This window comes from Nerophis lumbriciformis, linkage group LG34, assembly GCF_033978685.3.
Source record: "Nerophis lumbriciformis linkage group LG34, RoL_Nlum_v2.1, whole genome shotgun sequence".
In the NCBI taxonomy this organism is placed as follows: Eukaryota; Metazoa; Chordata; class Actinopteri; order Syngnathiformes; family Syngnathidae; genus Nerophis; species Nerophis lumbriciformis.
Window position 1 is genome coordinate 863,747 of NC_084581.2, and position 26,772 is coordinate 890,518.

The window sequence follows — 26,772 nt, forward strand, 5'->3', positions numbered from 1 at the left end:
AGCTAATGAGCATGCACATGTTACGTACGTACATAGTTACGTCATTACGTTCTACAAGCCGTGAAGGGGGAATATGCTGTGTAAAATACACTGGAAATTTAGCGCTCTCTAGGTGGCTGTGTAAATGTTGCAAATGGCCCCTTTAATTTAATTTAATTTAATAAAGTTTACAATTATTAATTTTATATAACGTGTACTTAATAAAAATAATTATATTTGCAGCTAACATAAATGTGCCATGTTACAATTAGTCATGATGTATTCCAGTGTGTTTTTATTTTTTGAATTGTTTAAAATTGTATTTAATATGTTTGTTTGTCTTTTTTAATAATTATTTCTCCCATCTTCTTCCTTGCCAACAGAAACGTGCCAAGGGCCTGTTCTTATTCTTCAAGGTGTGCGAGCATCTTAATCTCCTGGAGAAAGACTACTTTGGTCTAACTTACAAGGACCACCATGAGCAGAAGGTATTGTGTGACTTTTACTAATAACAAATAACAAATATTTTTTTGAAATATGTCACTCTCTGCTCTTTGCCTCCAGTGTTGGTTGGATCCCACCAAGGAAATCAAAAGACAAATTCGCAGTAAGTTTGCTCTTTGCAAATAATGTGATGTATACTTTACAGACTGTTTCAAGTGGACGGTGCTATGAAAATATTCTATTTTAGAAGAAAAAAGTGTATTTTTGAAATATGTATATAGCATGTGGGTCTGTGTGGGTGTGTCCATGTGTGAACGGTGCACATTTGGGTTTTATGTACACCACAATAATGGCAGGTTTGATACCACTTAATTACAGTCTGCTGACACCTAACACCATCATGACTTTTATATGTCCTTGTAGTATTTTGGAAACTATCAGAAGTTGTGATTTGGATGCCTTCGCACAAACACAAGGCCAATTTGCAGCATGATGTAATGACTAAACTCAGGTAACTCAATTGATTGCAGCACACAAGACCTAAAATAGAACCTCATTAGGCCAACACAATTCTTGTCACAGCTGTTAAACTGTGGACCAATCAACCTACTCAGTGGCCTAGTGGTTAGAGTGTCCGCCCTGAGATCGGTAGGTTGTGAGTTCAAACCCCGGCCGAGTCATACCAAAGACTATAAAAATGGGACCCATTACCTCCCTGCTTGGCACTCAGCATCAAGGGTTGGAATTGGGGGTTAAATCACCAAAATGATTCCCGGGCGCGGCCACCGCTGCTGCCCACTGCTCCCCTCACCTCCCAGGGGGTGATCAAGGGTGATGGGTCAAATGCAGAGAATAATCTCGCCACACCTAGTGTGTGTGTGACAATCATTGGTACTTTAACTTTAACTTTAAACCTCAGACTGAGGCAAGCACTTTTTGTTTGAAGTCAATACTTGAATCATCGTATTCGCAAAACCTCGACATTTGAGTAATGAGCACAAAACTTTGTTGTAAAGCTGTCATGCAAGACAAAAAGACCAGAGGTCACATCACAAGTAGGTATTTGAATATAGGAAAATAAAGCACTGTACCTAAATAATGACTCAAATACAATTAATTGCACATAATTAAGTGATTCTTTGGCGTACCACTAGATGGAGCCTGCATACCACAGTTTGAGAATCACTGCCATAGACGTTCTATCGTTTAGCATTAGTGATTTTACATGGTGATTTCAGCCCCTCCAAATTTGGTAATGAAAACTACAACTAAGATACACGTTACAATCCAACAGCTAGTGTGTAATAAAGTTAAAGTACCACTGATAGTCACACACACACTAGGTGTGGTGAAATGACTCCCTGCATTTGACCCATCCCCTTGTTCCACCCCCTGGGAGATGAGAGGAGCAGTGAGCAGCAGCGCTGGCCGCGCTCGGGAATCATTTTGGTGATTTAACCCCCAATTCCAACCCTTGATGCTGAGTGCCACGCAAGGAGGCATCGGGTCCCATTTTTATAGTCTTTGATATAACTCGGCCGGGGATTGAACTCACGATGTTTCCTATGGGAACATTTGTGGAGCAGTACCTCCAGGTCAGTTTGTTCTTGACCACATTGAAGATTATTACACTTTGCTTTTCGATGTAGCCAAAATAATGTTACGCAATACCGGACCCGCCAAGTATTTATTTGTGTGTGTTGATGCTTGCGTGCGAGACACATTGGGCTTAGCAGCGTCCAAAAGCTGCTCTTTGCCCTCGCTCCAACCCGCCGAAAAGTACACACACACACACACAACACACACACACACACACACACACACACACACACACCAATGGGAGGAGGCAGGATAGATGGAATGAGGTCAGATGGATGGAAGCGACCCCGATCACACAAAAATTCTCAGAGATTTCCCGTGAATGATCCCCTATTTTTTTTCTCCTCTATCTTGGTCATGTACCGTAGTTTAACTTGTGTCACTTCCTGCTCTGTAGGTAACAACTGGCAATTTGCATTCAACGTCAAGTTTTACCCCCCCGACCCCTCACTGTTGTCTGAAGATATCACAAGGTAAACACACTACATCACACCCACATAACGTAAGACCACTATTGAAGATGATTTATTTACGTCTAGATTTGGTGGCTAATGTTCAATTAGGTATTGGTGTCTAATAATTAAAGACTTGTTAATGCAAATGCAACGATATGTTACCATTGATCAGTTTCTTCCAAATAAAGATGGTGTGCTTTATTTGGAACAAAGTGACAAAGTGACATAATTTCACATGGAACAAAGAGAGCACAGTCTACCAAGTCAAAATCCTTGTGTGTCAAACATCTTGGCCAATATACTGTATCTGATTCTGACGTTAATACTTGCACAGCACAGTTCAACATGTCTGAAAAGTAGTAGGAAGAAGCAGAGCTTAATTAATCAAGTTCATAATACTTTATGACAAACATTGTCCATGGAAACAACTCAGTAGAAAGCAGAGAAAGAATAATCAACCATGGATGACAAAAGGATTAAAAAATGCTTGTAAGAAGAAGAATACACTATATCGAACATTTATAGCACAAATGACTACAGAGGCAGAAATTAAGTACAAAAAGTATAAAAACAAGTTAACAAACATAATACGATCATGTAGAAAACAATATTACAGTGAATTATTGGACAGGAACAAAAATAATATGACAGCAACATAGGGCATCCTCAATAGCATTATTAAAAATGGCACTAAGAGGGATTACCCCCAATACTTTTTAGACAGAAATAAAAATTATGACAACATAGAGGAAGTAGTTGAAAGCTTCAATAATTACTTTGTAAATATTGGACCAAAATTGGAAGAAAGGATTCCAGACCCAGTTTCAATTGAGGACTATAATGATACCATAGAGCGAAATCCCAACTCTATGTTCCTCAGTAATGTGACACAGGAGGAAATAGTTTTAATCGTGAACAAATTTAAATCTAAGACTTCAACTGATTGTAACGGAATTGATATGGAAACGATAAAAAAGGTTATTGAAGAGATCTCAGGACCATTAATGTATATTAGTAACCTATCATTTCAAACAGGTACATTTCCAAACAAAATGAAAATAGCTAAAGTTGTACCAATTTATAAAACTGGAGACAAACACCAATTTAGAAATTTTAGACCTGTTTCTTTACTCCCATAATTTTCTAAAATCATTGAAAAACTGTTCAATAACAGATTACAGAGTTTCACAAACAAAAATAGAATACTCGAAGAGAACCAATATGGATACAGAGTTAATGTTTCAACTTCAATGGCTTTCATTGAAATTACAGAAGAAATTACCATTGCAATAGATAGTAAAAAAATGTGCGGCAGCAGTGTTTATGGATCTAACTAAAGCATTTGACACAATTAATCACAATATTTTAATCAAAAAACTAGAACGATATGGCATCAAAGGGTTAGTCTTAAACTGGATAAGAAGTTATCTAACGAACAGGAAACAATACGTGAAGTTAGGCGAACACACATCTACAACGCTAAATATATCCTGTGGTGTACCTCAGGGATCAATACTAGGACCTAAATTATTCAATCTCTATATAAATGACATTTGTAAAGTTACAAAAGATTTAAAGTTAGTATTATTTGCGGATGATACAACAGAGTTTTGTTCAGGAGAGAACACACAGAAGCTAATACAAATAATAACAGAAGAAATGAACAAATTAAAAAGATGGTTTGACAAAAACAGACTATTGTTGAATCTCAGTAAAACTAAAATAATGCTATTTGGTAACAGTAGAAGAGAAAGTCAAACACAAATACAAATAGATGGAAAGAGTAAATGAAACCAAATTTCTAGGTATAATGATTGATGATAAATTGAACTGGAAATCTCATGTAATAAATATACAACATAAAGTAGCAAGAAACACGTCAATAATGAATAAAGCAAAACATGTTCTAGACCAAAAATCACTTCATATTCTCTACTGCTCGCTAGTGTTACCATATCTGAGTTACTGTGTAGAAATATGGGGAAATAATTACAAAAGTACACTTCGTTCACTAATGGTGTTACAAAAAAGATCAGTTAAAATAATACATAATGTTGGATATAGAGAACATACAAATCATTTATTTATTGAATCAAAGATACTGAAATTCCATGACATAGTGAATTTGCAAACAGCTAAAATTATACACAAAGCAAACTATAACCTGCTACCCAAGAATATACAACAATTCTTCTCAAAAAAAGAGGAGAAATATAATGTCTGAGAAAAATGTAATTTAAAACATTTGTATGCACGTACAACACTTAAGACCTTCAGTATATCAGTATGTGGAATTAAATTATGGAATGGATTAAGCAAAGCAATCAAACAATGTACTAATATGATCCACTTCAAGAAACTCTTCAAACTTAAAGTGTTTACAAAGTACAAAGAAGAAGAACCATGATAAACATTCTCAATTTATTTCATCCATCCATTCATTCTCAAAATAATCTTACTTATCTCATCATATGAAATATGACTTACTTCACCAATTATTATTTATTTATTTATTTTTATTGTGATTACTTATAGAGTATGTTGTGAATAAATTGAGAACATGAAGTGAACAAAAGTTTTAGCAACTGTTATGTAAAAGAAAAGGGGTAGGATTAAATAAGCTCTGCTTCTTCCTACTCCTTTTCGAACATGTTGAAAAGAGAAACTGGAAATTGTGATGTATCATGTTGTATGGTTGCATGTTCGAAATAAACTCAAACTAAAACTCAATCATACCCTTTCTCCATGTCTCAGCAATTACTAGTTTGCTGACTTCCTGTGTTGAACATATTTTTTATATTCACATTTTTCTGATGTGTGCTAGTAAAGTGAGTATTAAGGGCCTGATCCACTAAAGGTTTGCGTCTACTAAACACTAAAGCTCATGCACAAAAGATTGCGTTCTTAAATGAGAAAAATAGTGCAAACCATTTAGCGTGTTTGTCTTCACGTATATGCAGAATGTATGCTGATTATTAATACACACCATACTAGGAGGAGATGAAAATATAATCATTTCGCCCTCACATTGTGATTTATCAAGACTAAAACTGCTGTGTTGCGTCTATATTTAGCACCTCTAGAAAGTACATGCAAACTGGCATAGTTAAGCACAAATGGTGTGAGAAAGGAGGCGATCGTGCTGCAAAGATATACGATCAAGAGAGAACACTTCATTTGTGTTCCAGACGCACCATCACAACAGCAGCGCCTCCCAGAGCACACCTTTGGCATGCTAAGAATAGGTTCTGTAGTCTATATTGCCCAAAATAGGTGGTTCACGTTATATTTGTCTGCTGCATATTCCACAACATATCAAAACAGCCCAGAGTGGACATTTGGAGCATATGATGTCATGAATGTGGAGTGTACCCGTTGTGTAGAACATGTAAAAAACTAATTTAAATAGGACAGTCTGCACCACTTTTGCTCTTGTTATTAACTGTACAAGCAGTCTTAGTAGATCACCCGCAACAAGCTCACTAACAGTACTCGCAATTTTTTTTTTACTTTGTACATCCTATTTAGTGCTTATTATTTGGATCTTAGTAGATCAGGCCTAAGGAGTAAGTAAGTGTAAGTTCTCTCCAGGTAACTTTTCTAACACCCCCTTTTTAAAACCCAAAAGGCCAGAAGTCTTTCATTGTGTTTGCCCAGTGACGAGATCCCATGTTAGAGGACGGCCACCCCTTTTAAGCCTCCTTGTCAGCAAGTGTCCGTTCCTCTGCTTTTTTTCCCAAAGATTTTCCTCTTGTGTAACCAGGATCCAGAACCAGCACCACAGGCAAACACATGCAAATGACTCCCCCTTGGGGTTGTCTGAATCCCGTCAGTCACTTTAAGATAATGAATTCCAACAAATTTAGATGTTACATAACTGACTTTGGGCTTGCCATATCGAGGATTAGTTGAAAGGTTATCCAGACCCCCCGCCCCCCCAAAAAAATATCAACAAACAAAGAAGCACTACAAATGTTTAATCCTCCGCCAGATGATGGTGGGCTTCAGGCCTCCTGAGAGGAGGAGATGCGGATGTTGTTATTGGTTAGAACGATGGAAAAAGACTAAAAAAAACCTCAAATTTATTTTTGTTAGGAGATTTAATTTCAAACTGTAAATGTGTGTGGTTGCAGTTTGATGCATTATAAACATACAGCAAACTTTGCCTTTTTGAACACTTTTTATGCTGTGTACTGGAGGTGCTGGAAAAAAATGGACGCACTTCAAATCGCGATTCTTAATAATTACAATTCTGAATCGATTAAAAATATGCAAGAATCAATTTTTACAAATACATTTTTTAGCCGTGCTGCCCCCTCTGCCACCGAGGGCAGCACGGTGGAAGAGGGGTTAGTGCGTCTGCCTCACAATACGAAGGTGCTGAGTAGTCTGGGGTTCAATCCCAGGCTCGGGATCTTTCTGTGTGGAGTTTGCATGTTCTCCCCGTGACTGCGTGGGTTCCCTCCAGGTACTCCGGCTTCCTCCCACCTCCAAAGACATGCACCTGGGGATAGGTTGATTGGCAACACTAAATTGGCCCTAGTGTGTGAATGTGAGTGTGAATGTTGTCTGTCTATCTGTGTTGGCCCTGCGTTGAGGTGGCGACTTGTCCAGGGTGTACCCCGCCTTCCGCCCGATTGTAGCTGAGATAGGCTCCAGCGCCCCCCGCGACCCCGAAGGGAATACGGGGTAGAAATGGATGGATGGACATTTTTTAGGGCCTCTAAGCGCATATTTGCTGCGCATATACAGTACGTCATACATCAGCAGACAAAGGGAGGTTTTGTAACCTCTATCTTGTATGGAAAAGGTTTTAGATCAATTTATACCAAATAACATATTGCGAGTATCGATATAATCGAGAATTATGTTGAATCAGGAATCGATTCTGAATCAAATAGTCAAATTGAATAGTGAGTTGTTGTAAAATTATCATTCCTACTGTATACTATACCACACATGCTAATTGTAGCATCACAGGCATGCATTTATCTACAGTAGTGCACAGAGCACACAGAGGAGCAGGTCAGCATATTCTACATATTTTTGGCCTAAATTAAGCATTTTTTTAGTCATAAAAATGGCTAAATATCCAAAATTCTAAAAATATCAATACTACAATACTATGGCCCCAAGATGAGATCAAACCAATCAGAGCCTTCTGTTCAGTATCATGGCCACTTATTGGTTCAGCGTCAGGCAGCATTAGTATATTGGCATTAGTGTAGTTGACTATCTGGGTGTTATTTCATGTGTAGAGGGCCCTCATAAGGTTACACACTGTATTTTGAAGGTTGTTTTATAAAGGTGTTATGCACTAGCTGAAAATACAAAATTTGTAATTAATAATATCTACTTTGTGGAATTAATCAGGCCCACAACCAATTAACAGCGTTAAACGTGGGTTTACTGTATGTCATTTGGAATATGTTTGTTTTGATTTTTAACTTCAATAATGGTTTGGATTGCATGAGAAAGTGGAAAGAGACATGTAACTCATTTTTACAACAGCGCAGCGACACCAACAATGATGTAATAGTGCTAAGCAGCAGACTACTGCAAAAATATCACATTGACGACGAGTTGATTGTATGACTATTGTAATATGCTAGCAACAGCTGATTAATGCAACCAACATTTTAAAGCGCATGCTGAGCTCTATATAGCTGGATGTGGGCCACTTATGATGCTTCAAATCCTTAAAAACGATACCAATAATTGACAAATTAGAGACCGTGGCAGTTATTGTTTTTTATAGACCACAACACCCCAGTGAAATAGGCAACACGCTGAGTCAGTAAGTAGAGGTGTTAATTGGAGCTTTTACGGTTTGCACCATCATACACAATTAGAGATATGTTGTGGTTGTCTAGAAGAAAGCGTTTGCAGTTTCAGCTTTGATCTTCTTGCAGAAACGATACTTATTAAAGGCACAAACAATAACATTTGCACAAAATAACTGGCAAACGTCTCCTTGTCAAGGTACCTGTTGTGTCTGCAGCTACGTGAAGATGTGGCATCAGGTCGACTCCCCTGCTCGTTTGTCACTCACGCTCTGCTGGGCTCCTACACGCTGCAGGTACAGTGCACGTGCACATAAAATGAGCGTACATGCATATTGTGTGACCCCCCTTTTCTGGGTCTGCAGGCAGAAATTGGTGACTACGAACCCGACCAACCTCGTCCTCTGGACTACATCAGCCAGCTGACTTTTGCCCCCAATCAGAGCAAAGAGATGGAGGAGAAGATTCTGGAGCTCCACAAATCCCACAAGTGAGGCCCTGCTAAAAAAACACTTGAAATACAAATTAAGACATGTAAAATGAAATGTACTTGCAGGGGAATGACACCAGCACAGGCCGACTGCCAATTTCTAGAAAATGCCAAGAAGCTGTCCATGTACGGGGTGGACCTGCACCACGCTAAGGTACGGTTACATCCACCCCCGCTACTCTGCGTTGACATTAGCACAGCCTCTTAACTAATGTGTGTGTCAGCTGTGCAAACATTGACCAGAGGCCATGGGAATAGTACTCGTCTCCCCGCTGGGATGGCAGCCCATCAGCAGGCGCATTCCCATGCATGATGTCCACGGCATGGGAGTCCTTTAAATAGAAAATGGAGGACAGTCACTCACGTGACGAGGACAGTTTCTTGATAAATGGAAGCAATGGGTGCATTTTTTATGACCTTTCTCAGTTAAACAAAGTACTGAAAAGCAGAGATCAATGAGCTGCTAACAGCACGGCAAGGCCATGTGTGTGTGTTTGTTTGTGATGTGTGTGTCTTTTATCCCACTTATTGCCACCCCCCTTCATTAGTTATTCTCATGTGTTAACTTAGGCCCGGTCATCAATACCCCACTGACCATTACCAGATGGCCTTGGACTTAAAAGCTTTGCTTGCCGTTAGCCTGTCTGCTAACCGCGTTACGTTGGATAGTACATGTTTCTGCAGGAATCAATAGCTGGTACTTTACGCTCAATCATTTTAATGCATCAATTTTGTCATTGCAGGACTGTGAGGGCGTGGACATCATGCTGGGAGTGTGTGCTAATGGACTCCTGGTCTACAAGGACAGGCTGCGGATAAATCGCTTTGCCTGGCCCAAAATACTCAAGATCTCCTACAAGAGGAACAACTTTTACATCAAGATCAGACCTGGAGAGGTGTGTACTCTGTGTGCTGTAACCTCTAATGGACAACACGAAACGCTGCTTGAGCTACGATTGGATCTAAATCCCTTTTCCCCACAGGAAATAATGGCAATAAGAATGCTTTGTTCCATGGTCAAACCCAAGCAATGTTCTTTTCAAAATCCAAATTCAAATCCACTTTATTTATACAGCACTATTAACAATCAACTTGTTTCGAGAGTGCTGCACATAAGAAACTGTAAAAAGTAATGTCATCAAAAGCATTTAAAATAAAAATAACAATATATAAAAATAATAAAATCAATTAAAAAGTAAAAAGAATAAAATAATAATGATAATAATAACACAAAAAATAAGTAAAAAGTCAATCAATAAAATGGGATAAAACAATAAAAGACACAGAGGACCTCACAATTAAAAAAACAAAAGTGGTTAAGACGAGACTTTACACATTAAACAATGAAGGCCATTCTGACATGAGGGGGCAGAACATTCCATAGTTTAGGGCCCACACCAGAGAATGCCCTGTCTCCCCTAGTCTTAAGTCTCGTCTCAGGCGCCACAAGTGTGAACTGGCCCTTGGACCTCAATGCACAAACTGGAGCATACATTTGGATGAGGTTTGCAATGTACTTTGGGGCCAGTCCATTCAAATCTTTAAAAAAACAGTAACATTTTTAAGTCAATTCTAAAACAATCAGGAAGCCGATACAAGGAATTGCCACATAGTTCTGGACCAAAAGTGATTTACAGTTGTCAAGAAGTGATGAGATAAAAGTTTGCATGACCTGTTCAAATTGTTGAAAAGACAAAAAAGATTTGATCTTTGAAGAAGATGATAAAAACTCGATTTAACAACGCCTTTGATTTGTTTGTCTAACTTAAAACTACAAGGCTGGAAGCTGTTGGATGTACAGAGCTACTAAAAAAAATCCTAGTCTAGGATGTGCTGTTCGGTAACAGTCACTGTTACCGAACAGCACAACTTCAATGTTTCCCTTGTTTAAAACTTTAAAAAAATCTGAGGTCATACAGAGATCGGATTGGACTGCCATAATCAGGCAGTCCGATCCGACTCTCTAAGTCAGGGGTCGGCAAACCTTGTGGCTCAGGGGCCACATTGGCTTATGAAATTTGACAGACGGACCAGGTAAGCACATGATGCATTTCAAAGCATATCATATCTGTTGGAACTAAGAGTAGGCATTTCAAACATGGACAATTTAATCATAATTAATCATTTTTCAACAATATCATATCAGAACATCAAAGAACCATAAAAATGGTATTGAAGGGTTAACACTTACATTGTCTTTTAGACGAGCAGTGTTGTTGATCACCCTTTTTTGCCAGTGCGTCCAAGTCTAGTATCAGTTTTATTGTGGCAATTCTCAAAACAGATCTTTGCTCAATTCTATTTTAATGTTTGGCGGGCCGGATTAAAGGCACCAACGGGCCGAATGTGGCCCGCGGGCCGTTGTTTGCCCATCCCTGCTCTAAGCACTCCCCACGGGACTTCCTGAGGGACACGGTCAAATGCCTTCTCCACGTCCACAAAACACATGCGGACTGGTTGGGCAAACTCACATGCACCCACAAGGATCTTGCCGAGAGTATAGAACTGGTCTACAGTTCCACGACCAGGACAAAAACCACGTTGCTCCTCCTAATTCCGAGGTTCAACCATCCGGCGTAGCCTCCTCTCCAGTCTACCTGAATAGACTTTACCGGAAAGGCTAAGGAGTGTGATCCCGCAATAGTTGGAAAACACAACGTCGAGTTACCCCCTTTAAGAATAGAATAGAATATATCGTTATTGTCATTGTACATTGTACAACGAAATTGTAAGCAAAAACTAATTTAGTGCAAATTCATAATAACACATAAAAACATAAGAACATAGATAAATAGATAAAAATACATCAAATGCATAAAAATACCAAGCACACAGCTCACATGCACAGTCATTATTGTCTTGTGTTCAGCGACACTATTGTTCTCGGGTAAAAAGTGCTCTTAAATCGGTTTTCCGGCATTTTATTGTCTTGTATCTCCTGGCTGATGGCAGCAGTTCAAAAAGTTTATGTCCAGGGTGACATGTGAGATAAATAGAGGAACCACCACCCCAGTCTGCCAATCCAGAGGCCCCACCCAATCAGGCTTTGACGCCTTTTAACACTCGAGTAGATGTTTCAGGGCGGTACGGTCATTTTTAGAGATTGGAAAATATATTAGGCAGTCGTCTGCATAAAAATTATAATAGATTCCATGCTTTTTAAATATTTCACCAAGTGGGAGGATATAAAGGGCAAACAGGATGGGCCAAAGAACTGATCCTTGGGGGACCCCACTGGATGAAGTAGAGTCTCCCAATCTTATACAGAGTGTTTTAAGTAACACTGTGATGTCTTAACTGTCATATAAATGTAAAAATAAGTTAACCGCCGATTTTATTAAAACAGAAAAAACTGATCTACGGTGTGAAGGTTCTATTCCGCTGTGCACTACTTGTCCCATGCATTCATTGTGCATCGTTATTGAAGCTAACTAGTTTTGTTTCTTTGTTCCTGTAAAGACGGAGCAGTTTGAGAGCACAGTGGGATTCAAACTCCAGAATCATCGCTCGGCCAAAAGGCTGTGGAAGGTCTGCGTGGAGAATCACAGTTTCTTCAGGTAAAAAAAAACATTCAGAACTACTCTACGAAACATAATTGTGATGTACCACTATCACGTCTGTCCATTTCATTTCTTAGACTAAACGCTCCAGAACAACCTCCCAAGGCCCGTTTCCTGACTCTGGGCTCTAAGTTCCGTTACAGCGGACGCACACAGAATCAAACGCGCATGGCGAGCACCCTCATAGACCGCCCGGCACCCGCTTTTGAACGCACCTCATCGAAACGCATCAGCCGTAGTTTAGACGGAGGTAACACACACAGAAGAATGCACTACATGTTTCACTGTCTGACCAGATACAGGAAATAGCTGTAGCTTTGTTCCGGAAATTGTTGTAGCTGTTTCCTGTGACACAGAGGAGAGGAAAGAGTGTAAAGAAAGAACATAATTGAGTGTATTGTAAATACAACACGCGCAATTTAAAGATTTTATAGCAAATAGACAACCATATTTGTGTTTAATCTTATTTAATTGTGTATTGTAAAACAGCACACACCTGATAAATGCTGTTTCTAGCTCTGACTATTCCTGTGTGACACTACCCCCTGCTGGTTTCCATCATCCACTACAGTCTTCTTTATGTTTTTAATGTCTGTGTTTATTGTGTGTTTTGCTTTTTTCTCAGCTCCAATGATCAGCATAACAGATACCAGCAGGGAGGCTGAGAACGGACACGAACCTCATCTGGAGCTCCACTCTGACTCCAAGGTGTGTTTACCTTCCTTGAAATGCAGTGCACTCATCATCACGAAATGCACTGAAAAGAGTGTTGGAGACATCTTGTTGGAAAGTCTATTTGTAACATTTTTGTGTGTGTTGAAGAGATCTGTACGAGTCGGTCGGTTTGTCCCCATTTGTAGGTGGATTGCAACATGAGACCAGAACTACACACTTGCCTCTAAAAGTGTTGTCATGTTGTCAATGTCAATTTGTGCTGCAGCAGCCTTTACCAGTTCAGCCTGGCGAGTTGGCACCACATTTCTTAGCACAGGCACAGGTTGACTGCATATACATTATACATATTGTTTATGCATGCCTCTTGTCTAAGCCCCCGTCCCCCCTCCTTTCTCACTTTTAACACTTTTCCCCCTCCAACACACACACACAGCCCAGCATTCTTTCCACACTTCTGTTATAGGTTTTGACAGTAGTCAGGTTTCCATCCATGTATGATGATACACTTTATTCTATTTTAGATTCCTTGTAATTATTTTTCTGAGGTGCACTATGTAATAGTGTATTAGAAGGGAGTTTGCCTTGATGCTTCAATTCAGAGAGTTAAAAGTAATTCTACGACGCCCTACACCACATGCTATAAAATTGCATGTACTATTAGGTGGTGTGTTGCGAGTGATCTACTAAGACTGTGTTTACAATTTATAACAAGTGCAAAAATTGGCCCAGACCGCCCTATATAAATGAAGTTTTTGCGTGCACTCAAGGCTTTCACCTTGGAGAGACTCATTTACTGCACAATCAGGTTGTCGTGCTCCTTCCTACTTGTGGCATTTTGTTGTTTTCTGAGCATTTAAGAGGCAGTCCTGCAGTGCATCTTCAATTGAACCCCACTTTTTTAGTGCGAGCGTGCGCTGTAAATACAGTGCTTATCACACAAGTGTTTTTCATATATATAAAAAAACGAACGTCATTAAAAAACACCAGCAGACACCAAAATGCATCAATTAAATGAATTTTATTCAGAAAGAGTACATAGGACTGAGCTGTAAAGCGATCACCTCCTTTCTCACACTGCGCAACTCCCCCGTTTGCACATTCTTTCAAGGTGTACTAAATATCGACGCAAAACGGCAGCCGCAGAACTGTTTTAGTCTTGATAAATTACACTGCATGTGCTAAATAAATATCCATTCATCCAACTATCCATTTTCTTCCGCTTATCCGAAGTCGGGTCGCAAGGCAGCAGCCTAAGCAGAGAAGCCCAGACTTCCCTATCTCCAGCTACTTTGTCCAGCTCTTCCCGGGGGATCGCCAGGCGTTCCCAGGCCAGCTGGTAGACATAGTCTCTCCACTGTGTCCTGGGTCTTACCTGTGGTCTCCTATCGGTTAGAGGCATTCTAAACACCGCCCCAGGGAGACATCCGGGGGGTGTACTGACCAGATGCCAGAACCACCTCATCTGGCTCCTCTTGATGTGGAGGAGCAGCGGCTTTACTCTAAGCTCCTCCCGGATGAGAGAGCTTCACACCATATGTAAGGGAGAGCCCCGCCCCCTTACGGGGGAAACTTATTTTGGCAGCTTGTACCCGTGATCTTGTCCTTTCGGTCATAACCCAAAGCTCATGACCATAGGTGTGAATAGGAAATGTAGATCGACCGGTATATTTAGTGGTTTGGTTTACGGCTCAGCTCCTTTTTCACCACGACGGACCGATGCACGGTCCGCATCACTGCAGACGTTGCACCGATCCGCCTGTTGATCTCACAATCCACTCTTCACTCACTCGTGAAAAAGAACCAGAGCTACTTGTACTCCTCAATTTGGAGCAGGATCTTGTCGCCAACCCGGAGATGGCACTTTACCCTTTTCCAGGCGAGAACCATGGACTTGGACTTAGAAATGCTGGTTTTCATCCCAGTCGCTTCACACTCCGCTGCGAACCAATCGAGTGAGAGCTGAAGATCCTGGCCAGATGAAGCGATTAAGGACACATCATCTGCAAAAAGCAGAGACATAATCGTGCCACCACCAATCCGGAACCCATCAATACCCTGACTGCGCCTACAAATTCTGTCCATGAAGGTTATAAACAGACAAACAGAGCAGTCCTGGCGGAGTCCATCCCTCACTGAAAACGGGTCCAACTTACTGTCGGCAATGCGGACCAAGCTCTGACACTGATCATACAGAGATCGGACCGCCACAATCAGGCAGTCCGATACTTCATACTCTCTGAGCATTCCCCACAAGACTTACCGAGGGACACGGTCGAATGCCTTCTCCAAGTCCACAAAACACATATAGGCTGGTTTGGCAAACTCCCATACACCCTCAAGGATCCTGCCAAGATTACAGCGCTTGTCCACAGTTCCAAGACCAGGACAAAAAAACACACTGCTTCTCCTGAATCTACGGTTCAACTAACACCTGAATAAACCTTACTGGAAAGGCTGAGGAGTGGGATCGCACGATAGTTGGAACACACCCTCTGGTTCGTATTTTTTAATAGAAGAATCATCATCCCAGTCTGCCAATCCAGAGGCACCACCCCGGATGTCAATCAAGACTACCCCGCAGCATCCATAGCCATAAAGAACTCCGGACGGATCTCATCCACCCGGGCCCTTGCCACCAAGGAGCTTTTTCATTACCTCAGCAACCTCAGCCCCAGAAATAGGAGAGCCCACCACAGAGTCCAAAGGCACTGCTTCCTCATTTAAAGACATGTAGGTGGGATTGAGGAGGTCTTCGAAGTATTCCTTACCCCGGTCAACAACATCCCCATTTCCCAGAGGTCAGCAGCACACTGTCCCCACCGTACACAGTGTTGACAGTCTCTCCCGGACAGCTTCAAAGCTGTTCTCCTTGGCTTCGCCCAACTCCTCTAATGTCCAAGTTTTTGCCTTTACAACCGCCAAAGCCGCACACTGTTTGGCCTGTCGGTACCTGTCCGCTGTCTCCTGTATCCATTAGCCAAAATGACACTTTAGGACTTCTTTTTCAGCTTGGCGGTAATCCCAGAACATGCTGGTGGACACCATGACAGGCACCGACCATCTTGCGACCATCTTGGCAAGGAACATGGTCCACTCTGACTAAATTTTCAGCACCTCACTCGTAACATGTCAAAGTTCTTCCGGAGATGGGAATTGAAACTCTCTCTGATATCTGTTTGGCATCCTCCCCCACCATCGGAGCCGACCCACCAATGGTGATCAGTTGAAAGCTCCACCCATTTTTCACCCGAGTGTCCAAAACATGAGACCGCAAATCCGATAACCCAACCACAAAGTCAATCATTGAACTTTGACCTATGGTGTCCTGGTGCCAAGTGCACAAACGACACCCTTATGTTTGAACATGGTGTTTGTTATGGACAATCTGCGACGAGCACATAAATCTAATAACAAAACACCACTCTGGTTTAGATCCAGGCGGCCATTTCTCCCTATCACACCTCTCCAGGTCTAACTGTCATTGCCAACGTCGTCGTTGTCGTTGAAGTCCTACAGTAGAACAGGGGAATCACCTAAGAGATCACTCTCCAGTACTCCCTCTAGGTACTCCAAAAAGGGCGGGTACTCTCAGCATAATTAATTATATTTTAATTTTGTCGTCCCAGTATCATGGCCGTTGAGACAACCATTCTATATTCTGCATATTCATGAAAACAGACACGCTAAATAGATTATGTTCCTTATTTTGTGCACTTAAGAGACACAATCCTCTTCGCCCAAGTTTAGTAGATCAGTTTTGCGTGCGCTATCATGTTTGCACGTGTTTTATTTCACACAAACCTTTGGTGGATTAGACCCATAGTGTGTCTCCAAAAAGTAATAAATGACGCCTCAGTGTGTGCCGCACTCACTTGCTGTATTGACAGTGCACTGATGTCAGTGTTTCATAATGGTCATTCGCCATCTGCTGGGATAAAAATTTTGCCACTTTGAATAGTTAGCATTTAAACTTTTATTATTTTTAAACGAATAGCTGCGCTGTGGGGATATGAAATGTAGGACTCTGGTCACTGAGTCAAGTAGTAAACAAGAAAATAACAGTTATCTTATTTGGTTCTGCAAGATCAAAATGATCCAAACGCGGCACGCCACACCTCCGACTTCTTTCAGTACGAACTGTCACTTGTGAGCCGAAATAAACGCTTCCTGATAAGTTTGGTGCGTCACAGTCAAATGAGACTACAGTTGTATCGGTCACATATTTTTTTCTTTAAGTGACACAAACAACGAGGTATCGAGTGACACAGTATCATCCTTGAGTTTCATATTGCATCGTTGCTTCAGTATCGAACTGTCACTACCAAAAAGCGATACTGTGTACTTGATCCACTTTTGACGAATACACTGTAACTCGTCTGCATATATGCCATATATCACATACAACAATGCAACATTAGCAACACTAGCGTAGCTATGTGAGATAAAGGGCTAAGATTACATGTGTCCAGCCACATCATGCTACTGTAGATTAGCATATTTGCTGAAGAAAACATGATCCACCTTACAATTCACTTGTATGTACAGTATGACGGAGTAATAGTTGGCAGAGCTATAGGTTTTGTTTTAAAACGTGCAGCAAAGCTTGGGGAAGGAGGATTTTTGTTTATGAAATCCCGTAACTTGAAAGTCAGTATGTGAGCGCCTGATCTTTCAAAAGTAGAGCAATCGAGCAAGGGAGATGATACATTTTCTCTACGCTAGGTGCTCATAAATCAGCACTTAAAAATCACTTCAGCATAATTCAAAAACCTTTAACACAAAACGATCCCGCAGTGTAGGGTTTCCCCTTAATGTAACTGAATGTGGCGCACCACCACGGCAATAGCATAGCCGCCACACCTTGAAAATAAAGGGTTTTTTTTACGTGAAAACCAATTAGAATAATATAATGTATTGTAGCCTCCAGAAGAAGTCACACAAAGTCAGACACTGTTTTAAATTTGTATTGCAAATATCATGCTAACAAATGTTATACACAATTCCAACAGGTTTTACCTCCTGTGCAAACACTTTAATCTCCATGCTTCCCCAGACACACAACAACACTTCCTCATTCTCCCCCAATCCGCTTTCAGGCATAGACGTTGTGTTTATAAAATTACCATCAAATAAAAACCACACAAACGTAAAACATTACCACCAGCAGCTTGTTACAGTATGAATGGACATATACGTACAGCCTATTATGTGTGCACTATTGACCGAAAAACTCGTCCACTGATAAAAGACTTTATTCACCAAAAACAGCGCTGCCGAAACCGCATGTAAACAAAACGCACACGATTGTCTTGAGCATTGTCAGCATGTCTGCGATGTGGACGTAATTTTAATATATATCCCAGATATACCCGCGCACAGTTATTTACAAAATTTGCAAATTTTAAGAGGACGGTGCTGGCTTTTAAGGAGAGAATGTCCAACTGGAGCAGCAGCGTAAAGCAAGTGTGACGTCATGCTTGCTGCAGCTTGCTTTTCGGCGGGGACATCGAGCGACAGAAGTAGGGTCTCTAAACACAAGTACAGTCCATAATGACACCAAAAAAAGATGCTACATTTGTTGTAAGTCGTTTTTATTGACAAAGTCATTAAAAGTCTCTAGACACAATTCTCAACAAAGTACATTGTACAATATGCAGCAACAATTGAAAATATGGCAAAACGATACAGAAATATATGTTAATATTAATTAATAAGTATAGATTTGTTTTTAAATGTATGTATACGTTTTTGAGCCTTTTTAAAGAAAATCATATGATTTTAGCAGATTATGCAAATGATGTGACGACATCATGGTGAACACACCTTCACCACCACAGGCATTTTGGCAATCTAGGGAAAACTCTGCAGTGTAATCCTTACCTTCCAGTAAAGGTTAATCCGGTACATACTTGTGCTGCCAATGTGTGGAAACCTGACTGCTAGCTGCACTGAGCTCTACCCTGCTGTGCTCACATTTAACCTTATTTGTGTTGTTGTTGTTGTTGTTGTTTCACTGACTAATGTTGTGTCTCTTTCCCTTCTCTCTTTTTTCCCTTCACACACATGTTATTACTGCCATGTCACACTCGCATGCTAATCTTTGACACAATTGTACCGTTTTTTTTTGTTTTTTTTACATCTTCTTTAAACTTGTTTTACATTTTCCATCTTGGCTCTTTCATTTGGTTTGCTCGCTCGACCAGTCAATCTTCATGTTTCCTTTCTCCTTCTCCTCTTCATCCTCGCTCTCCTCCATCCCCCCGTCACTCGACTCCATTTCCGAGCTCGACCACGGCTTGTCCGACATCTCCGAGGACGGCGATCTCGCAGACGATGCGGCTGCCTTAAGCGACTGCTTAGAGCCGCCATTAGTGGGCATCGAGCACCTTGCAAACAAACAAAGCCCTCCCTCCTTGTCGCCGGTCACTCATTGCCCCCCGACACATGCCTCAGAGCTTTTAGTTACGGAGGAATGTAATGAAATCAGAGCGTCCAGATCACCGATCTGGCTGAGAGGCGTGGTCAAGTATGTCTTTCTAGTGCTCGGGTTTTGCTCTGCGTTGGGACCCACTAAGCTCACCAAGAAGCGATTTCTAGTTCTGACACATAGGTTGCGTTTGTTTCCCCTCGCTGTGTCGCAGTCAGCTAACAAAGTGAAGGTTTTTATAATCACCAAAGCTAAAAGTATGGCTGCCAGCGCCGCTGTGGCAAGATTGCGCCAACTTGTAAGCAGCCTGGGGTCAAAGTGGATTCAGTTACGTGAGATGTTCTCCTGCAGTCTGCAAGCCAGGTTGGGCAGACAACCATGTTTGCCTCTCATCACTCGCCATCCTCCCCCTTTTTCGGCCCTTTGTGACCGCCCCGCTGTGCCCTCGACCCTCTGGTCCGGCTCCCTAGGCGAATCTGTGCACCGCCGCCTCTCCAAGCCCTCCCCTTTCCTCCTACCCTGCCTCCTAGTTGTTTTCTTGCTGGCCGTGATGTTGACAGCGAGCCGCTCTCTGCTCCTGGCCTTAATTTTGGCCACGCCCCTCGGCCTGACTCTCTGCTATCTGGAGAAGCTGGTCTCCGGCCGACGAAGGGCTGCGACAGAAAAGGATGGGTTCAAGCGGGACACCTTCCTCCTCACGAACACACAAACGTCCCCGCGCGTCAGGCGTCACACGAGGACGCAAGAAATGTGCGACCCTGCAGCGTGAAGCGTCCACACACCCACCACTTTTATTGTTTTGACCCCCTGTATGCCGCCATCTCTTGATCCTCGTTCGTCCCTTTTCCTTTTCCAGCCCACGCAGATGTTTAGAAATTTACAGAACATAGGAAAATAAATGTTATATTAATGAGATTATATGTATTATGATTGAATAGACAGATTATGTACAGAGAAGATTTACAGTAAATACAATTATAAATGTAGTGAGAGAGCACATACATTACAGTATTTTCTCTAATAGTAGCCTCTGCTCTAATAGATTCCTTGCCCCAGATAATTGCTGGCTGCATGGTCCACAAGTCGTAAAAAGACACCTTCTATAGCCGCCACCATTTTTAGTGATGACATTTTGACTTTTACAGTGCAGCTATAGATATATTCCAGTAGAAGCTGCACATGGCAACAAATCATAGCTCAGCGATCACGTTTTTGGCACTTAAAAGCATATCGTCACCCTTTTAAGATCATCGCCTAACTAATTTTTTCAAGTTTTTCAGGAAACATAAAAGACTTCACCAAAACTTAACATACTTGACATAGACCATTATCTTAATGGGGTAAAAAAAAAAAAATCACATACTTTGATCAATTGAGGACGTAGGCGACTTTACCATAGGTGGCCAGTGTCATGAGGAGATGATTTAGGCAAATTTTGACAAAAAAATGACTTAGGCGATTATTTGAACAATGTGACGATACCCTGCTTACACACGCTTACACACAAACGGATTCATGGTAGTGTATTTATTATCCCTGGCGAACTACATTGTTGCCGTCCCACATACTTATTATTTTGCACATTTACATTCTGTTTTTCTGGAGTGGACCTCAGATAAATCAATGCCTTATTTGAATCTTTTAACAGCATCATGAACTTGCAGACAAGCCCATTAAAGCCTTCAAACATAACGCAGCGTACGTTTATACAGTCAGGACATTCTCTGCTCCCTAAGGCCAACACTGATACTAACTTGAGACAACGGTTTTTACCATTAACCATTTCACTCATCATTCACTTTCTTGGTGCCGCTTCATTATCTTATCTATCACTATTGCTACGGCGAACGCTACCAAAGGTTAAGGAGGCGGACTTGAGCCCTAGCAGTGTGGAAGCCACGCCCGCCCAGGTCTGTAGTGGGTTGTCTTTACCCAGCATGCTTTGCTTGCTGAGTTTTGAAAAACATGCGACATGAAGTTCATGTTGGTGGTCCAGTGGATTTGGCTATATGGCGCTAGCCTAATGACACAGAATCACATTTCCATCAGATCAAGTCTGCAATCTACAGAGATTTTAATTACAAAATTAAAATGTACTCATTTGTCCTCATTAGGGTTGTCCCGATCTGTACCGATATCAGCAAAAAAAAAGTATTGGATTATATCGGCTCACATCTAAACTCTCCAAAAAAAGCTATGATACAAGTAGTTCTACTTATGTAAAGCTGGGTAGCTAAACTCTAAATGTCCTCCAAAAAGCACAGAAGATTGTTTTTTTCTTGTATTTCAGTCAAGTCATTTATAAAAGGTAAACATGGTAGGCTATAGGCTACTAGGAGGTAGCAGCTACACAACAGCTAAGCACACAATAGCACAAGCTAGACATAGGTAATAAGTGTCCTTAATTAAACAATATTGCAGTCTAAAACAGCACATTTGTCAATACAAACAAATATCAAATAATTATAGTTGCATGTTAATTACACATACAAAGTCTGGAAAGCAAAAGCAAATAGAAAGTATCTAGTAACTAACGTGTGGGCCTCCTACAATTTATTGTGGCAAATAGGTGTCGCCAAAAACAATTACCACTTCACTTCAACTTAAAGTACCTAGCTTTACTTGATCAATCTTTTTTGTAACATTTCACACTACAAGATAAAAGTATGTAAGATTTTTGCTGATATTGTATCGGATCAATATCAGTATTGGCTAATACTCAAGGCTCCAATATCGGTATAGTATTGGAAGTAAAACAGTTGTATTGGGACAACCTTAGTCCTCATATTTAAAGTATACGTTTGAATAATTGTTTCACATTTGAATTGCAGAATGGACCTGATGGTAAAAATCACTCCTAAAAGTGCACTTTGACCTAGAATCTTCTGTTTGAAGTGCTGCTCTGGGTTTGCATACTGGTGTGCTTTATGTGGGTGAAAGCTGTGTGGTCTGTTTGTAAATTCTGTCCTTTGTGGTGGTTTTAATGTTTTTTTTTATTTTCTTTCTCAATCATGTTTGTTTTGTCATTGATTTTGTTTTATTGTAATACTTATATTTTTATATCATTTTATTATTAATAGTTTATTTAATAAAAATTTTTAAGCACATTAACTTATTTTTCCCTCCCCCATTTCTACTTTTGCTGTATGTCCGTCCTCCAGAGTCCAGGGAGAGTGCGGGGGGATAATATTTATGTGAGGCACAGTAAATTGATGTTAGAGGTTTGTACTGGCGTCGTGTTTGATTGCTGAATCTGAATCAGATCAATCTATCGCATATTTCTGTGTGCAACCGACGCCATCGGACCTGGTCACTTCTTTCCTTGCAGCACTCTCAAGCTCTTGTTTGCATGCCCACCATCTTTATCCGCATCCGTTTTGGTTTTTGCTGCTGCTGCTGTTGTTGTTGTTGTTGTTGTAGTTGTGGCATACAATGGTACAAAATTCACACAGCAGCCCTTCTGACAAGCTAAATTATATACGCACAAGTGTCAATACACCCACATTCAAAGTATTTTTATGACTTTATATACCCTCTTTAGGGACAATACCAGTAAACATATACATACTCTAGAGTAGTCAGTGTACAGCTTGTATGGCAGTATACATTTACTATCTACTTAAAATTAGTAATCATAGATTTAGATATCGATACATGTCTAAATAGCTGACAACACAACTATTGGCAAGGAACAATTGTTCCACTTACAATACTTACCTTAACGTGATGGATAGATTGATATAAAGCTAGATATAGAGGTAGATAGGTAGATATACATTATATTTAAATAGATTAATAAATATCTATTTTATTGATCCTAAGGGGCTCCGCAAGTGCTACGGGCACCATGGAGCTGTGGTTCATTGTGGGTAAACAACAAGGAGAGTAACATAAGAAGCACAGAAACCAACATGACAAGTGTCTTAATGAGGAGGATGAAAGCAATGGGGTGTCTTCTTTACACTTGAATACATGTAAGACATCCCAATGAAGAAGGAAGGAAGGTAACAAGGTGTGTAACATGTAGATGTTACATCAGTGATGTCCTCACAGAGGAGTAGGAGATGATTCCAGTAACATGTTCTAATCAATTCTATTTAGTGTTTAGCCAGTGTTAGATTACAATAATCATGTAAAATGTTAACACTATTTGGACATGTTGACTGGATAGAAAATATGTACAAGCTGTACACTGAGTACTGTACTCTAAAGTACGTTTGTATATCCAAGTTTGCTTTCTTGTCCCTTGAGAGGATCTCGTAATACAAACCTCGTTTCCATATGATTTGGGAAATTGTGTTAGATGTAAATATAAACGGAATACAATGATTTGCAAATCATTTTCAACCCATATTCAGTTGAATATGCTACAAAGACAACATATTTGATGTTCAAACTGATAAACATTTTTTTTTGTGCAAATAATCATTAACTTTAGAATTTGATGCAAGCAACACGTGACAAAGAAGTTGGGAAAGGTGGCAATAAATACTGATAAAGTTGAGGAATGCTCATCAAACACTTATTTGGAACATCCCACAGGTGAACAGGCAAATTGGGAACAGGTGTGTGCCATGATTGGGTATAAAAGTAGATTCCATGAAATGCTCAGTCATTCACAAACAAGGATGGGGCGAGGGTCACCACTTTGTCAACAAATGCGTGAGCAAATTGTTGAATAGTTTAAGAAAAACCTTTCTCAACCAGCTATCGCAAGGAATTTAGGGATTTCACCATCTACGGTCCGTAATATCATCAAAGGGTTCAGAGAATCTGGAGAAATCACTGCACGTAAGCAGCTAAGCCCGTGACCTTCGATCCCTCAAGCTGTACTGCATCAACAAGCAACATCAGTGTGTAAAGGATATCACTACATGGGCTCTAGAACACTTCAGAAACCCACTGTCAGTAACTACAGTTGGTCGCTACATCTGTAAGTGCAAGTTAAAACTCTCCTATGCAAGGCGAAAACAGTTTATCAACAACACCCAGACACGCCATCGGCTGGGCTTCGCTGGGCCTGAGCTCATCTAAGATGGACTGATACAAAGTGGTAAAGTGTTCTGTGGTCTGACGAGTCCACATTTCAAATTGTTTTTGGAAACTGTGGACGTTGTGTCCTCCGGACCAAAGAGGAAAAGAACCATCCGGAACGTTACCATGGACGCCCCTGCTTATTTCAGCGAGACAATGCCAAGCCACGTGTTACATCAACATGGCTTCATAGTAAAAGAGTGCGGGTACTAGACTGGCCTGCCTGTAGTCCAGACCTGTCTCCCATTGAAAATGTGTGGCGAATTATGAAGCCTAAAATACCACAACGGAGACCCCCCCGGACTGTTGAACAACTTAAGCTGTACATCAAGCAAGAATGGGAAAGAATTCCACCTCAGAAGCTTAAAAAATGTGTCTCCTCAGTTCCCAAACGTTTACTGAGTGTTGTTAAAAGGAAAGGTCATGTAACACAGTGGTGAACATGCCCTTTCCCAACTACTTTGGCACGTGTTGCAGCCATGAAATTCTAAGTTAATTGTTATTTGCAAAAAAAAAAATAAAGTTTATGAGTTTGAACATCAAATATCTTGTCTTTGTAGTGCATTCAATTAAATATGGCTTGAAAAGGATTTGCAAATCATTGTATTCCGTTTATATTTACATCTAACACAATTTCCCAACTCATATGGAAACGGGGTTTGTACAATAGTTGCTAAAAAGTGAAGTGTGGTGACTTCAGTTAGATACTGTATACCTGAAGATCAAGTTCAAATGTACCATCAAGATGCTTCTACTATTGCACAATTGAACAAAAAATGAATGGCTGCTCTGTGGCCAGACACGTGCATGAACTGTGCATGTGGAATGCCGTTTTAGGCCTCAGTGTTGATTATGCCGTTGAAAGGTTTTGCCTTGCCTAACCCTGACTAACCCCGCCTCAACAACGTCCACACGGAAAGCTCCCTCTTCCTGTTTTAAGATGATTGTGTGTTTTGGTAACATACTAAAACCAACTTATGCAACATTGGGGTGATAAGAGTGTGGAGACATGATCATGGACATGTAGGTCAAGTGTCAACACACTCTTTGTCTCACTGAATCAGAAGTAAGTTCATGTGATCATATGACCCAACACCTCCATGTTGTTGAATAGTCATGCTGGTAAGACCAAGTAAGGAGGAAATGGAGTTGCCTTGTTTCACTGTAGCCACACACACACAGACCTACACACATTGCATCGAGACTCAGTGTATGGCCGCAGTGAAACATGGAGTCCTTCTTGACATCCTAATTGACAGCCTAAAAGGGGTGTCCAAAGTGTAGCCCGGGGGTAGCTTGATCTGTTTTCTATTGGCCTACGGAATATTAAAAACGATACAATTAAGCAATGATAAAATGCCTGTTAAAAATACATACTAAAGAGCATAAAGGCATAATGTAATGAAAAATGGTTAAATGTTAAAACATATAATTAAGGGTGTCCCGATCCGATGTTGATCCAGCAAAAAACAAGTAAGTGATTATACAGTATGTGCTAGCATGTGAAATGTGTGATATAATATCCGATGCAAGCAGTCCTGCAGCGTGTTTACTTGTGCAAAACTGAACAGCCAGTTAACATCTAATTGTCCTCCAATAAGCACACAGGGTTGGTCTTTTCTTGTATTTTAGTCAAGTCTTTTACAAAATGTAAACTTGGTAGGCTACAGGCTACTACGAGCCAGCAGCTAGCACACAAGATAGACATACAGTATACGTGTCCCTAACTGACCAATATTTCAGTCTAAAATATCACATTTGTCAATATAAACAAGTATCAAATAATTAGCATTACATATTACTTACACATACACAGTCTCCAAGGAAGAAGCGTTTTGGAAAGTATCCAGTAACAAATGTGTCTGCATCATTCAACTTAAAACATTATGAGCTAAACTTAATTTATTATGGTCGCCATTATGTGTCGTCAAAAAACAATTACCACTTCACATTCATTTAAAGACAGCATAAGTACATTCTAGAAACGTAATAATAAAATAAGTTACTGTTTTTCTTACCTATCATTGTTCTCTGTTTGACAAATAAAGTTAAAGTTAAAGTACCAATGATTGTCACACACACACTAGGTGTGGCGAGATTATTCTCTGCATTTGACCCATCACCCTTGATCACCCCCTGGGAGGTGAGGGGAGCAGTGGGCAGCAGCGGTGGCCGCGCCCGGGAATCATTTTGGTGATTTAACCCCCAATTCCAACCCTTGATGCTGAGTGCCAAGCAGGGAGGTAATGGGTCCCATTTTTATAGTCTTTGGTATGACTCGGCCGGGGTTTGAACTCACAACCTACCGATCTCAGGGCGGACACTC

General features: G+C 40.7%; 1 protein-coding gene across 15 annotated transcripts in view; it reads left to right on the plus strand.

The window, feature by feature from the left end:
• epb41l2 (erythrocyte membrane protein band 4.1 like 2) overlaps positions 1-26,772 on the plus strand; it is a 94,557-nt gene that overhangs the window by 55,396 nt on the left and 12,389 nt on the right. For 7 of the 15 annotated variants that reach the window (XM_061929925.1, XM_061929931.1, XM_061929934.1 and 4 more), the window contains exons 5-16: positions 363-467; positions 544-586; positions 2,420-2,495; positions 8,460-8,556; positions 8,626-8,750; positions 8,817-8,904; positions 9,494-9,646; positions 12,210-12,307; positions 12,388-12,560; positions 12,936-13,018; positions 21,272-21,322; positions 22,574-22,633. In XM_061929925.1, the coding sequence (XP_061785909.1) occupies positions 363-467; positions 544-586; positions 2,420-2,495; positions 8,460-8,556; positions 8,626-8,750; positions 8,817-8,904; positions 9,494-9,646; positions 12,210-12,307; positions 12,388-12,560; positions 12,936-13,018; positions 21,272-21,322; positions 22,574-22,633 (1,152 nt within the window). Of the gene's footprint in view, positions 1-362; positions 468-543; positions 587-2,419; positions 2,496-8,459; positions 8,557-8,625; positions 8,751-8,816; positions 8,905-9,493; positions 9,647-12,209; positions 12,308-12,387; positions 12,561-12,935; positions 13,019-19,188; positions 21,068-21,271; positions 21,323-22,573; positions 22,634-26,772 lie in introns of those variants that run through there. The other 8 variants (XM_061929932.1, XM_061929936.1, XM_061929940.1 and 5 more) reach the window with 5 other exon arrangements.